At 35.2% G+C, this 16,499-nt stretch overlaps 1 protein-coding gene across 3 annotated transcripts in view; it reads left to right on the forward strand.

Moving 5' to 3' along the window:
- ERCC6L2 (ERCC excision repair 6 like 2) overlaps nucleotides 1-16,499 on the forward strand; it is a 155,015-nt gene that overhangs the window by 6,596 nt on the left and 131,920 nt on the right. For all 3 annotated transcript variants that reach the window (XM_005210398.5, XM_059889007.1, NM_001082606.2), the window contains 1 exon segment: nucleotides 10,247-10,366. In XM_005210398.5, the coding sequence (XP_005210455.2) occupies nucleotides 10,247-10,366 (120 nt within the window).

Consider the following 16,499-nt stretch of genomic DNA (forward strand, 5'->3'; position numbering starts at 1 on the left):
CCCTTGGTTGCTTGCCACCTGGACCATAGTGGGTATGAAATATAGTTGTGGATACCAAGAGGTGGGAATTTTTGGGAGCCTTGTCAGAAGCTATATACCACAAAGGTTTGTAATTCAGAAGAATTAGAGTTCTGAATCTAGACTTTATACTAAACAATCACTCTGCATTTTCAGGAGTGTTTGTCTAGTGTGTGATTAAGTCTTTTTGTGTTTCCTTCTTTACAACTGAATTTAAGCTATTTTTTTTTCATGACAGTTCCATTGTTAGTGGAGTTCAGAGGTAAGTGAAAAATTAAATTCACTTTTATTTTCAAATCAACAGTTGAAAATAGCCAAATAATGGCTATGTTTTAAGTTCTGGTGTAAAAAGTTAGGGTAAAATTAAGTCCCTCAATAATCATAGTGTATTACTTTTAGCCGTACTCTATTTTCCTTTAATCTTAGGCAATGCACATAGTTTGAGACTTGCACATTGAAGGTGTTAAGTAATTGCTTGTGGAATAAATGAATTTACTTCCTCAGGAGAATAGGTTCAAAGAATAAAGAAAAGAGCCTTTGGAAAACTACCAGCTGTGACCGAGATAGGCAGGTGACTACTAGAGGAAAATAAATAATAAAGCCCTCTGTGACTGTCTTTACATATACTTTTACTGTTTGTTCCATGCTAGAATGTTCTTTCCAACATGATTTTGACTAGTCAATGCCTGATCATCTTCAATATCAGAAACATGAGGTGCCACATCTGCTATGTGAAGATGGTATTATGCCTTCGAGCAGCCGAGGAAAGATAACATTTTTCAAACTGTAAAAATTGTCTTTGAATCTTTGATTTTATATTCATTGATATCATAAAAAATGTCATTACTATACATTTTTAAAATATAGGTATAGGAAACCTCAACCCTGTGACAAATGGTGGGACTGCTGATAATTACAGCTTTCTTTGGTTATTATCAATACCATCTTTTGCATGATATGATCTTTAGTTGATTCAAAAGCTATACAAAAACTTGAAACTTCTTTAGATCATAAGTCATGTTGTTCCCTCAGGAGTATAGTAATGAAGAAAATAATCATATTTTCTTTATTTTCATTCATGGAGAAAATGACATAAAACCCAATGTGAAAGGTTAATTAGCCTCCAGAGCCACAAAGCTTTTAAAGCAGAAACAAAAATGTCCTAGCATTTTGAAGGTAAATTGCTTTTCTCATTTCAGCATGTATTAACAGTCCAGATTTTAGGAAGAGAACTTCGTAAGGATAAACGGGCTAGGTGCCCTTTCAAAATAACACATTGTTGTTTCTGTTGTTATTTAAACCAAGAAAAAATCATCGTACTTTGTTTGATTCCAAAATACTCTCTTACCTTTTTATCTCCCAGGAAGATGAAAATAAGGAATGTAGGCTTTTTAAAAAAAGTGTATAAGAAATAGACAATTTTTGCTATGCCTTCTGTAGGTCTGAGAGAATGTTTGTTGCCTTATTGCCCCATCTCTGATTTATGCTCTGTATCATGAGTGTGTGTGAGAAAAAGGGATGTAAAGATTTTTCTTTAAAATCACTAATGTATTTAGTGAATTAAGTAAAGCTAATCCATAATTAGAGCTTACAAATTTAATCACTTTTATGGAACTTCTTCTAAAGATGAGATTCTTCAATAAAATAGGCATTTTATATATCTTTGTTTCATGGAATTTGACAAGTTAGAGCTAATATTTTATATCATGTTAGATGAGCAGATTGAATTATGAATTGTCATGGTTAGAAATATATAGGAATACCTCAGAGATATTGTGGGTTCATTTCCAGATCACTGTAGTAAAGTGACAGCATAGTAAGGCAAGTCACAAGAATTTTTTGGTTTCCTAGTATACATAAAAGTTATATTTACACTGTGTTATATGGCCAACCTAGACAGCATATTCACAAGCAGAGACATTACTTTGCCAACAAAGGTCCATCCAGTCAAGGCTATGGTTTTTCCAGTGGTCATGTATGGACGTGAGAGTTGGACTGTGAAGAAACCTAAGCCCCGAAGAATTGATGCTTTTGCACTATGGTGTTGGAGAAGACTCTTGAGAGTCCCTTGGACTGCAAGGAGATCCAACCAGTCCATTCTAAAGGAGATCAGCCCTGGGTGTTCTTTGGAAGGACTGATGCTAAAGCTGAAACTCCAATACTTTGGCCACCTCATGCGAAGAGTTGACTCATTGGAAAATACCCTGATGCTGGGAGGGATTGGGGGCAGGAGGAGAAGGGGACGACAGAGGATGAGATGGCTGGATGGCATCACCGACTCGATGGACAAGAGTTTGGGTGGACTCCGGGAGTTGGTGATAGACAGGGAGGCCTGGCGTGCTGCAATCCATGGGGTCACAAAGAGTCGGACACGACTGAGTGACTGAACTGAACTGATAGCCTAGTAAGCATGCAATAAATAGCACTGTGTCTAAAAAAATGATGTCTATACCTTAATTTAAAAAATACTCTGCCACTGCTTTTGTTGTTGTTCAGTTGCTAAGCTGTGGCCTGCTAAGCCTTCTCCTCCTGTCCTGAATCTTTCCCAGCAATCAGGGTCTTTCCCAGTGAATCACCTCTTTGCATCAGGTGGCCACACTGTTGGAGCTTCAGCCTCAATCCTTCCAGTGAATATTCAGGACTGATTTCCTTTAAGATCAACTGATTTGATCTCTTTGCAATCTAATGGACTCTCGAGAGTCTTCTCTAGCATCACAGTTCAAAAGCATCAGTTCTTCAGTGCTCAGCCTTCTTTATGGTCCAACTCTCACATTCATACATGACTACTGGAAAAGCCATAGCTTTGACTATATAGACCTTTGTTGGCAAAGTAATGTCTCTGCATTTTAATATGCTAAGTTTGTCCTAGCTTTCATTCCAAGGAGCAAGCATCTTTTAATTTCATGGCTGCAGTCACTGTCCACAGTGATTTTGGAGCCCAGGAAAAGAAAATCTGTCACTGTTTCCACTTCTTCCCCATCCGTTTGCCATGAAGAGATGGGACCTGATACCATGATCTTTGTTTTCTGAATGTTGAGTTTAAGCCAGCTTTTTCACTCTCCTCTTTCATCCTCATCAACAGGCTCTTTAGTTCTTCTTCACTTTCTGCCTTTTGAGTGGTATCATCTGTATATCTGAGGTTGATATTTCTCCTAGCAGTCGTGATTCCAGCTTGTGATTCATCCAGCCCAGCATCCGTTTAATATTTTAAATCCTTTGCTGTCATTTCAACAATCTTCACAGTACCTTCCCCCAAATTAGATTCCATCTCAAGAAATCACTTTCTTTACATAAGTAATGTGAAGCACCTCCTCATCCTTTGTGGTTTTCTCATGATATTGTAGCAATTCAGTTACGTCATCAGGCTCTAACTCTAGTTCTTTTGGTATTTGCACCACATCTGTAGTTACCTCCTCCACTGAAGTCTTGAACCATACAAGAATCATCCATGAGGATTGTAATCAACTTCTAAATTCTTGTTAATGTTGATATTTTGACCTCTTTCCATGAATCATGAATGTTCTTAATGGCATTCAGAAAAATAAGACCTTTCCAGAAGGTTTTCAATTTACTTTGCCCAGGTCTGTCAGAGGACTCACTATCTATGGCAGCTATAACCTCATGTAGTATATTTCTTAAATGGACTTGAAAATTGAAATGATTTCTAATCTATGGGCTGGAGAATAGATTTTGTGTTAGTGGATATAAAAGCAACACTGATTTTATTGTACATCTCCACTAGAACTCATGGGTTAACAAGTACATTGTCGATGAGCAGTAATATTTTGAAAGGAAACTTTTTTTTTCTGAATGGTAGATCTCAACAGTGGGCTTAAAATACTTAGTCAGCTATGTTGTGAACAGATGTGCTGTCATCCAGGCTTTGTTATTTTATCACTAGAGCATAGGTAGAATGGATTTGGGCTTCCCAGGTGGCACTAGTGGTAAAAAACCCACCTACCAATGCAGGAGACTTAAGAGACACAGGTTCAATCCCTGGGTTGGGAAGATCCCCTGGAGGAGGACATGGCAACACACTCCAGTATTCTTCCCTGAAGAATTCCATGGACAGAGGAGCCTGGCAGGCTACAGTCCATAGAGTTGCAAAGAGTCAGAGATGACTGAGGTGACTTAGCACACATGTGCACAGAATAGATTTATCATCATTCTTAAGGGCCCCAGAGTTTCCAGAATGGTAAATGAGCATTGGCTTCAACTTTAAGTTACCAGCTGCATTAGCCCCTAAGAGGCTCAGCCATTCCTTTGAAGTTTTGAAGCCTGGCATTGACTTCTCCTCTCTAGCTATGAAAGTCTTAGATGGCATCTTCTAATATACAGCTATTTTGCCTGTATTAAAAATCTGTCATTTAATATAGCCACCATCATTAATTAGTTAGCTAGATCTAGGTGTTTTGCTGTAGCTTGTGCATTAGCACTTGCTGCTTCACCTTGCAGTTTTATGTTATGGAGATGGCTTACTCTGAAGCATCCTCCCTTCTCTCAGCCTTCATAGAAGTGAAGAGAGCCTTGCTCTAGATTAGGCTTTGGCTTTAAGGGAGTATTGTGGCTTGTTTGATCTTCTATTCAGGTCAATCAAACTTTCCTCTGAATATCAGCTGTAAGGCTGTTTCATTTTCTTGTCATTCATGTGTTCACTGGACTAGCACTTTTCATTACCTTCAAGAACTTCTCCTTTGCATTCACAACTTGGCTGTTTGGTGGGTTTCTTGTTGTTGGTGGCTTTTGACATGCATTCCTCACTGAGCTTAATCATTTTTGTATTTTGATTTAAAGTGAGACATGAGTGACTCTCCCTGTCACTTGAACCCTTAGAGATAATTATAGGGTATTAACAGGCCTAATTTCAATATTATGTCTTGGAAATGACCAGGCAAAAACTGTTAAAGCTTGGCTGAGAAGTTCTGATTCATCTGCTGTCTTCACCAGACATTGCACCTTCAGATTTCCGTTTATTTTAGACTATACAAAATTTTCTTAATTGAAAAAAAATTCAGTTCTCTGTAAGGCTAAAAAAGACACCTGCAATAGTTCATTGCTTTAAAAGGTAAAAAGTTTTGGGAAGACGAATTAAGTTGCCTGAAAAATGGCAGAAGGTAGTGGAACAAAATGGTGAATTCATTTTTCAACAAAGTTCTTGGTGAAAATGAAAAAAATATGTCTTTTCTTTTTACTTAAAAACTGAAGGAACTTTTGGACAACCTAATATATATATATATATATATATATATATATATATATATATATATAAAACAGAAACACACTCTGAGACATGGAAAATAAACTTATAGTAACCAAAGGGAAATAAGAAGAAGGAGGGACAAAATAGCAATATGGGATTGATTAACAGATACAAACTACTATACATAAAATGGATTTCTCAGGTGGCACTGGTGGTAAAGAACCTGCCTGTCAATGTAGGAGACTTAAGAGACAGGGGTTCAATCCCTGGATCGGGAAGTTCCTTTGGAGGAGGGCATGGCAACCCATTCGCGTATTCTTGCCTAGAGAATCTCATAGACAGAGGAGCCTGGCAGACTACAGTCCGCAGGGTTGCAAAGAGTCGGACATGACTGAAGCGGCTTAGTATGCACACACACATACATACATAAATAAAGCAACAAGGATTTACTGTTTAACACAGAGAAGTCAAGAAATACCTGGAGTAACAGGCAAATTTGGCCTTAGAGTACAGAATGCAGCAGGGCAATGGCCAACAGAGTTTTGCCAAGAGAACGCACGGGTCATAGCAAATACCCTCTTCCAACGACACAAGAGAAGACTCTACACGTGGACATCACCAGATGGTCAATACTGAAATCAGACTGATTATATTCTTTGCAGCCAAAGATGGAGAAGCTCTATACAGTCAGCAAAAACAAGACCGGGAACTGACTGTGGCTCAGATCGTGAACTCCTTATTGCCAAATTCAGACTTAAAGTGAAGAAAGTAGGGAAAACCACTAGACCATTCAGTTATGACCTAAATCAAATCGCTTACAATTATACAGTGAAAGTGACAAATAGATTCAAAGGATTAGATCTGAAAGACAGAGTACCTAAAGAACTATGGATGGAGAGTTGTGATTGTACAGGAGGCAGTGATCAAGACCATCCCCAAGAAAAAGAAATGCAAAAAGGCAAAATGGCTGTCTGAGGAGGCCTTACAGATAGCTATGAAAAAGAAGCGAAAGGCAAAGGAGAAAACGAAAGATACACCCATCTGAATGCAGAGTTCCAAAGAATAGCAAGGAGAGATGAGAAAGCCTTCTTCAGTGATCAGGGCAAAGAAATAGAGGAAAACAATAAAATGCGAAAGACTAGAGATCTCTTCAAGAAAATTAGAGATACCAAGGGAACATTTCATGCAAAGATGAGCTCGATAAAGGACAGAAATGGTATGGACCTAACAGAAGCAGAAGATATTAAGAAGAGGTGGCAAGAATACACAGAAGAATTGTACATAAAAGATCTTCATGACCCAGATAATCACGATGGTATGATCACTCACCTAGAGCCAGACATTCTGGAATGTGAAGTCAAGTGGGCCTTAGAAAGCATCACTATGAACAAAGCTAGTGGGGGTGATGGAATTCCAGTTGAGCTATTTCAAATCCTGAAAGATGATGCCGTGAAAGTGCTGACTCAATATGCCAGCAAATTTGGAAAACTCAGCAGTGGCCACAGGACTGGAAAAGGTCAGTTTTCATTCCAATCCCAAAGAAAGGCAATGCCAAAGAATGCTCAAACTACCACACAATTGCACTCATCTCACACGTTCAAAATTCTCCAAGCCAGGCTTCAGCAATACGTGAACCATGAACTTGCTGATGTTCAAGCTGGTTTTAGAAAAGGCAGAGGAACCAGAGACCAAATTGCCAACATCCTCTGGATCATCGAAAAAGCAAGAGAGTTCCAGAAAAACATCTATTTCTGCTTTATTGACTATGCCAAAGTCTTTGACTGTGTGGACCACAATAAACTGTGGAAAATTCTGAAAAAGATGAGCATACCAGACCGCCTGACCTGCCTCTTGAGAAACCTATATGCAGGTCAGGAAGCAACAGTTAGAACTGGACATGGAACAACAGACTGGTTCCAAATAGGAAAAGGAGTACATCAAGGCTGTATATTGTCACCCTGCTTATTTAACTTCTGTGCAGAGTACATCATGAGAAACACTGGGCTGGAAGAAGCACAAGCTGAAATCAAGATTGCCAGGAGAAATATCAATAACCTCAGATGCAGATGACACCACCCTTATGGCAGAAAGTGAAGAGGAACTAAAAAGCCTCATGATGAAATTGAAAGAGGAGAGTGAAAAAGTTGGCTTAAAGCTCAACATTCAGAAAACAAAGATCATGGCATCTGATCCCATCACTTCATGGGAAATAGATGGGGAAACAGTGGAAACAGTGTCAGACTTTATTTTTTTGGGCTCCAAAATCACTGCAGATGGTGATTGCAGCCATGAAATTAAAAGACGCTTACTCCTTGGAAGGAAAGTTATGACCAACCTAGATAGCATATTCAAAAGCAGAGACATTACTTTGCCAACAAAGGTCCGTCTAGTCAAGGCTGTGGTTTTTCCAGTGGTCATGTATGGATGTGAGAGTTGGACTATGAAGAAAGCTGAGCGCCGAAGAATTGATGCTTTTGAACTGTGGTATTGGAGAAGACTCTTGAGGGTTCCTTGGACTTCAAGGAGATCCAACCAGTCCATTCTAAAGGAGATCAGCCCTGGGTGTTGTTTGGAAGGAATGATGCTAAAGCTGAAACTCCAGTACCTTGGCCACCTCATGCGAAGAGTTGACTCATTGGAAAAGACTCTGATTCTGGGAGGGATTGAGGGCAGGAGGAGAAGGGGATGACAGAGGATAAGATGGCTGGATGGCATTACCAACTTGATGGACGTGAGTTTGAGTGAGTTCCGGGAGCTGGTAATGGACAGGGAGGCCTGGCATGCTTCGATTCATGGGGTCGCAGAGAGTCGGACACGACTGAGCGACTGAACTGAACTGAACTTAATAGTTATTTCAGTATGTAAAATTTCTGTTTCTTGTTTCATTGTTGGTAAGTTCTGGTTTTCCATTTCACCTGAAATTTCATAGGTATTAACATAACATTGTTTATTTTGTACTATACATATTTTGTGTGTGTGTTTGCCTGTTATCTTAGTTTCTCTTTTTCTTTTTATCAATTTTCTAGGGAGTTATCACTTTAAAAAATCTTTTCATAGTATGGTCATTTGGCTTTGTCAGTCCTTTTTATTTTATGCTTTTTCATGTTTTATAATTCTATTTTTGTGTATTTAAGTTTTCTTAAAATTTAAATAAAATTTTCATTGAAATAAATTCTGTTATTTTTATAAATTTTTCAGATCTATGGTTAGGTATTTTATTAACAGCTCCTTTTATGTCCTAATGTGTGTCCATATGCATTTAAGTCCATAAGGCATGTATTTAAGTGTATTTCATAAGTTTAATATGTGATTATTACACACTGTTATTCATCTTAAATATTTTCTAATTTCCGTTGTGAATTCTAGTTTAAAATATATTCCTTACTTTTCAAATATTTGGGGATTTTCTATTTTTTAAAATTTCTTATACTGTGACCAAAGAACATAATCTGTATGATTTTTGTCTATTGGACGGATTAAGATTTGTTCTATGACTTTCCATATCAATTTTGGTAAATATTTTATGTGTACTTTAAGTATAAAGTATGTTTTGCTATAGTTTACTATCGTCTTTCAGATGTATATTAGGTCAAGTTTGTTTATCATTTTACTAATACATTCTATATCTTTACATTAAGTTATTTCAAAATATATCACTGTGCTTATGAATTTGTCTACTTATTTTGTTTCAGTAGATTTTTTTTCTTTAATAATTAACACTTCTTACAACTTGCAAATGAAATAATTTTTATCAATATCGTGTCCCTCTGTAATTTAGTAGTGCTTGATGGCTCAGAGTTTAAAGTGTCTGCCTGGAATGTGGGCAACCTGGGTTCAATCCCTGGGTTTGATCCCTCGGTCGGGAAGATCCCCTGGAGAAAGAAATGGCAACCCACTCCAGTACTCTTGCCTGGAGAATCCCATGGAGGGAGGAGCCTGGTAGACTACAGTCCATGGGGTTGCAAAGAGTTGGACACGACTGAGCGACTTCACTTATCTGATATTAATATAACTATATTAACTTTCTTTGGTTTTTGTTTGCATGATCTATCTTTTTTTCATTTTTTTCACTTACAATTTTCTCTATGTCTTAGGTTTTTTGTGTGTAAAGCACACATGTTTTGTTTCTGAAAATCTTTTGTCTTTTAATTAAACTATTTAGTCTACTTCCATGTAATTCACATCCATGTAATATCAAATAAAAAATTTAAAATAAATCTAAATAGGTGATTTATTTTAAATTTTTTATTTGATATTGGAGTATAGTTGATTTACGATATGTTAGTTTCAGGTGTACAGAAAAGTGGTTCAATTATACATTTACATATATCCATCTAAATATATTTAGATTTAAACCTACTGTTTTACTATATGCTTTTTATTGATTGCATGTCATCTATTCATTTTCATCCTCTTTTTGTGTAGATTGTTCATATTATTCTATTATTCTTCCCATAGCAGATTAGTAGTTACACACTTGTATTTTTCTCTAGTGATTACCTTAGGTATTGTAATATGCATCCTTGAGTTACCTATATTTATTGGATACAGAAAAATAGACAAACTTATTAACCGAATATTATTCCCTTAAGGAGTTTGTTTTCTACAAGGAGAAAGGAATGTACATAGTTTATTGTAATAGCCAATAATGAAGAGATAGATTCCATGAATAGAAATGCATAAGAAAATATCTCAGCTAAGGAGACTGAGAAAGAATTCGTAGAGTGCACAACATTGTAAGTCAACTATACTTCAATAAAATATATCTATTTAAAGAATTATCATGGAAGAGATGGCAGTGTGAGGATTTTTGTTTTACTGCATTCAGTGGTAACTTTTATATTATATTTTTGTTTATTAATGCAAATAAAGAAAACCAATATTAGTGATTCATATTGTTTTTCTTCCTAGCAAATCTATTTGTACACACTCATATTCTCCCTAATTGAGTAGCTGTTCATGTGAGTCATAAAATTTTGTCCATCACAATACACAGTGATTAAAACTGTTGGATTTTTTCCCCCCTAGGTTATTTCATTTTTAGCTGCAGTTTTGGGTAAAAAGGGAACTCGTGAAGATATTGAAAATAACATGCCAGAGTTTTTACTGAGAAATATGAAAAAGGATCCCCCTTCTACAGCAAAAAAGGTAAGATATCTAGAAATGTAAACTTTATGAAGCTGGTATTGCAAAGGTGTATAGAAACTTTGAAACATTACACATTATAGTATAAATTTAAAATGAATTTATAGACACTAAATGTTTGTTTTATAAACCTAATTTCTGAAGGATTACCAGTTTCATCCTTAAATTAGATTTGATTTACTCTCAAAATAGTAAAATATAGTTTGTTTGAATTTTGGGGAAGCTTTCAATCTTTTGCTTGTCAAAATTTTCAGTTAATTTGATTAATTTGTTAAATTTCCATGAATGTGTATGTAAAGTTAATTGAAGTCCATTGTATTGTTTTATTTATTTGAGAATGAAAAACAGACAGTTGTAGATATTTCTATCAAAGTTATGTCCTGATGAAGTTGCTTAGCAAAATAACCACTTCCTGAAAATATGAAACAAATCTTCCCTGAACAAGGGCCATTGAAGTTGGAGTCAGAAGAGCTAAGATCTAGGCTTGTCTGTCCGTGACCATGTGACTGTTAATGCTATTCATAACCATTCTTAAGCTTTCTCCTTTGTAAATATACATTTATGAATATCTTATACATAATTCTTAAAAAAAAATAAGAGATTTCTTAAAAAAAAAATGAAATCCACAAAAAAGGTGTATTGTAGGTATGTGTGCAGTTTCCTGGGTGACTCAGTGGTAAAGAATCCACTTGCCAGTGCAGGAGACAGGGGAGATGTGAGTTCAGTCCATGGGTCAGGAAGATCCCCTGGAGTAGGAAATGGCAACCTGCTCCAGTATTCTTGCCTGGAAAACTCTGGACAGAGGAGCTCAATGGGCTATCGTCCACAGAATCGCAAAGAGTTGAACATGACTGTGCAACTGAGCTTGTGAGCGTGCATGCGCACGCATGCACACACAGACACAGAGGTATGTGTCTGACGTTTGTCCTCAGCATCCAGGAAACTGGATAAAAATAAAGTTGAAGTGATTTCATGAAATCCTTATCTTATTATGGTAATAAACTACTTTCTACAAGTTGTAAAATCGTATCTTTTATATAATTCTCATACATAGAATTTCTGAGAAGGTCTTGTCTATAGACTCTTGTCTATAATTTGGGGCATTTCAGTGTAAAATTTTGAGAAGCTTTGGCCTAAGGTATTATTAGTAATAATTATAGTTACTTTAAATTTCCTATTATTTTCAGTAGCATAAACACATTCTTAGTGTCAAATTTAATTTGACCCTAATGAAACATTATAATTCTTAATGTGTTTTAAGTTTTCAAGAGTTCAAGTACTGTTTTTCACTTTGTTTTCATATTGATTTGAGTATGTTGAACCATCCTTGTATCCCTGGAATAAATCGCACTTGATGGTGTATGATCCTTTTAATGTATTGTTGAATTTAGTTTGCTAATATTTCATTGAAGATTTTTTGCATTTATGTTCATTGGGCATATTAGCCTGTTTTCCTTTCTTGTGGTATCCTTATCTGGCTTTGGTATCAGGATAATGCTGGCTTTGTGAATGAGTTTGGAAGCATCATCTCCTTTTTGTTGTTGTTGTTGGAAGAATTTGCAAAGAACTGGTTTTATTTGGTAGAATTTACCAGCAAAGGTGTTTGGTCCTAGATTTTTGTTGTTTGGAGGTATTGGTTACTGATTGAATCTTCATACCAGTAATTCTTCTGTTCAGATTTTCTGTTTCTTCATGATTCAGTCTTGGTAGGTTGTATGTTTATAGGAATTTGTTTCTACCTACCATTTATTCTGGTTTATCTGATTTGTTGGTATATAATTATGCAGAGTAATTTTTATTATTCTTTATATTTCTGGGTTATTATTTGTAATATGTCCTTCATTCTAATTATATTTATTTGAATCTTCTCTCTTTTTCTTAGTCTAAAGGTGTCAGTTTTGTCAGTATCTTTAAAAAAAAAAAACAGCCCTTAGCTTTATTCATCTTTTGTATTATCTACTCTCTATTTCATTTATACTTTCTGGTTTTTTGTTATTTCTTGCCCTTTACTAACTTTGAGCTTAATTTGTTCTTTTTCTAAATTCTTGAGGTGTAAATTTTAGTTGTTTATATGATATCTTTGTGTGTGTGTGTGTGTGTGTGTAGGCACTTATCACTGTATACTTCCCTCTCATAACTCCTTTGGCTGTGTGTCCCATACGTTTTGGTATGTTCTATTTCAGTTTTCATTTGTCTTAGGTATTTTTAGTTTCATTTTTTATTTCTTCTTCAACCCACTGTTTGTTGAGGAGCATTTTATTTGTGAAATTTTTAGTTTTCCCCTTTGATTGATTTTATACCATTGAGGTCAAATAAGATGTTTAATATGATTTTAGTTCTCTAAAGTTTATTAAGATTTGTCTTGTGTTCTAACATTTTGTTTATCCTGGAGAATGTTCCATATGTGCTTGGTAAGAATGTGTATTCTGCTATTGTTAGATGTATCTTGTATGTGTCCTTAGGTCAGTCTGATCCAAGCATAGTTTAGGTTCAGTGTTCCTCTCTGAGTGATCCATAGTTGAAGGTGAAGTGTTGAAGTCGCTTATTGCTGACCTTTTTTTCTCTTCAGTTCTGTTAATAATTTGCCTTATATATTTAGATATTCTGATATTGGGTGTATAAATATAGTTGTTACATCCTCTTAAATTGACTCTTTGTCAATTCAAGCACTCTTCTTACAGTGCTTGGGTTAAAGCCTATTTTGTATGACATAAAAGAGCTATGCCTGCTTTTTTTTGGTTTCCATTTGCATGGAATATCATTTTCCATTCACTCATCTTCAGTCTATATGTGTCTTTAAAGCTGAAGTGAATCTCTTGTAGGTAGTATATATTTGGGTCTTTTTTTTTTTTTTTTTAATCTAATCAACCACACTGTCTTTTAGTTGGATAATTTAATCTAGTTACATTTAACATGCCATTACTTTGCATGACCCAGTCCTTCCAACTGCCTGTTCTTTGTTGAGCTTAAATTATTGTTTTATCTTGTTGGTTGTTGTTGTATTTAGGTTTCTTCTAGGAAAAATCACTTTGTGGGTTTTTTTTTTTTTTGGGTAGGGAGGAGTTTTCTTTTACATAGGTAAAGGATGAATTCCTCAGGTCCTCAAATATGTCTTCAAAAATGTTATGAAGGGTATTTGGTAGTGCCCTTCCAAGCATTTTACCTATATTAGATATATATTTTTATATTCTTTTGTTTTAATGACATCAGTAAATGAATTTAGTTGGTCATTAGAACTGAAATTCTGTAAAGAAGGGTTTTGATGAGATTACCAGTTATATCCTACAATATCCCTCCGAAGCCTATGTGAACAACAATTATAATTTTGTGTGATGAAATTTATGAAAGATAAATTTGTTTTGATTGATTTAAAACTTTGTGCATTTTTAAAACATAGTCTATGAAATAGCTGGAAGAGAAATAAATTTCCTTGTATTTATTATGCTCATGCCAAAATTGCAGTGGAATCCTGAAAAATTAATGTTAGAACCATTTTAAAATATCCTTTTAATGAATTTAAATGTTATCAGTTAAGGAGTGATGAGTTTGACTTATGTATGTGTGTTACATGATACATCTTACATATATTTTTAACATTTTCAAGGGTGAATAAATCATCCAAGAATGTGTGAAATAAAGATTTTGTGCCAAGAATAAATTCCTAGAGGAAAAGATACAAACTTTGCATTTCAAATACTAATTCTTGGAACGATTATTTAGATTTAGGCTCTTAAGATTGAAATTCAGTCTTTATGAAGATGAATCAAATACTACTGTCTTGTTTGGCAAAACTTTAAAAATAATACCATCTTGTATGGTAAAAGTTTAGTCATTCTATATACAATTCATAATCAGATTAAGGCAGAGAAGGATGATTTTTCTAGCAATCATAATACCAGAATCAGCTGCAATTTCATTGGTGATTAGACAAAAAATTTTTCCAGTATTTTGCATACTATACACTATTTCTTTAGTTTATCGTCTTGCAAATGATGCTACTTGTTTGATTTTCTGCTGTTATAGTCTTCACTATACTTTGGATATTAACCCCTTGTTATATACATGATTTGCAAATATTTTCTTCCATTCAGTAGGTTTCATTTTCATTTTGTTGATTTCCTTTGCTGGGAAGCTTTTTGGCTTGATATAGTCCTGCTTTTTTGTTTTTGCTTTTGGTGTTAATTCAAAAAAATCATTGTCAAGATGTTAAAGGGCTTACAGCCTATGTTTTCCTCAGAAGTTCTATGGTTTCAGGTCTTAGTTTCAAATCTTCAATCCATTTTGAGTTCATTTTTGTGTGTGGTATAAGATAGTAGCCCAGTTTCATTCTTTTGCATGTGGTATCCAGTTTTTTCAGCAGCATTTATTGATTTCTTAACAATATTCATCCATGAGCATGGATTTTCTTTCCACTTATCTATGACATTAAAAAGTTTTTAATCAATATCTCGTAGTTTTCAGTGTACAAGTCTTATATTTGTTTAAATTTTCCTAGTTGTTTTATTCTTTTTGATATAATTACAAATGGGATTGTTTGCTTAATTTCTCTTTCTAATAGTTTGTTATTAGTATATAAAAATAAAATAAATTTTTTGTATTGGATTGAATATCCTCTAACTTTGCTCAGTTTTTCTATCAGTTTTTTCACTTTTCTGGTGGAGTGTTTAGGGTTTTCTACGTATTTCTATGTCATTGGCAAATAGCAACAATTTACTTCCTTTCTAGTTTGGATTTTTTCCCCCTCTTGCTAGGACTTTCAGTGCTATGGGAATAAAAGCTGTAGAAGTAGACATCTCTGTTTCTTTGCTTTGTCTCACATGCAACGTTTTCAATTCTCACCATTGAGTATGATCTTATTTGTGTGCTGGTTATATATATATATATGATGCATGTTCCCTCTATACCAAATTTGTTGAGTTTTTATCATAAACGGATGTTGAATTTCCTCAAATGCTTTTTCTGCTCCATTGAAATGACTATATGATTTTTATTCTTCATTTTGTCACTGTGTTGTAACATGTGATCGATTTGCATATGTGGAATCATCCTTGCATCCCTGGAATACATCTCACTTGTCCAAAGTGTAAGGTCATTTTGATGTACTGTTGGATTTAGTTTGCTAATATGTCACTGAGGATTTTTGTATTTATGTTCATCAGGGAGATAGCCTATAATTTTCCTTTCTTGTGGTATCCTGATCGATCTTGGTATCAGACCTCATAAACTAAGTTTGAAAGCATCTCAGGGTCTTGCATTGTTTTGAAGAGTTTGACAAGTATTGGTGTTAATTCTTTGTTGAATGTTTGGCAGGTTTTACCAGTGAAGCTGCCTGTTCCTGAACTTTTATTTGGAGGTTTTTGGTTACTGATTCAATTTCCTTACTTGGAGCTGTTGTGTTCACGTTTTCTATTTCTTAGAAATAAAAAAAATAGAAAACTGAATCACTAAGACTGTGATTCAGTCTTAGTAGGCTGTATGTTTCTAAGAGTGATACATGATAAATTTCATCTAGTTGTCCAGTTTGTTGGTATAAAATGATTCATAGTAGTCTCTTATAATCCTTTCTATATCTGTGGTATCTGCTTTATTAAGAAGAGGTGGCAAGAATACACAGAAGAACTATACAAAAAAGATCTTCACGACTCAGATAATCACAATGGTGTGATCACTCACGTAAAGCCAGAGATCCTGGAATGTGCCTAAGTGTGCCTTAGGAAGCATCACTACGAACAAAGCTAGTGGAGGTGATGGAATTCCAGTTGAGCTATTTCAAATCCTAAAAGATGATGCTGTGAAAGTGCTGCACTCAATATGCCAGCAAATTTGGAAAACTCAGCAGTGGCCATAGGACTGGAAAAGGTCAGTTTTTATTCCAATCCCAAAGAAAGGCAATGCCAAAGAATGCTCAAACTACTGCACAACTGCACTCATCTCACACACTAGTAAAGTAATGCTTAAAATTCTCCAAGCCAGACTTCAGCAATATGTGAACTGTGAACTTCCAGATGTTCAAGCTGGATTTAGAAAAGGCAGAGGAACCAGAGATCAAATTGCCAACATCCACTGGATCATTGAAAAAAGCAAGAGAGTTCCAGAAAAACATCTATTTCTGCTTTATTGACTATGCCAAAGCCTT

Source organism: Bos taurus, chromosome 8 (genome assembly GCF_002263795.3).
Source record: "Bos taurus isolate L1 Dominette 01449 registration number 42190680 breed Hereford chromosome 8, ARS-UCD2.0, whole genome shotgun sequence".
In the NCBI taxonomy this organism is placed as follows: Eukaryota; Metazoa; Chordata; class Mammalia; order Artiodactyla; family Bovidae; genus Bos; species Bos taurus.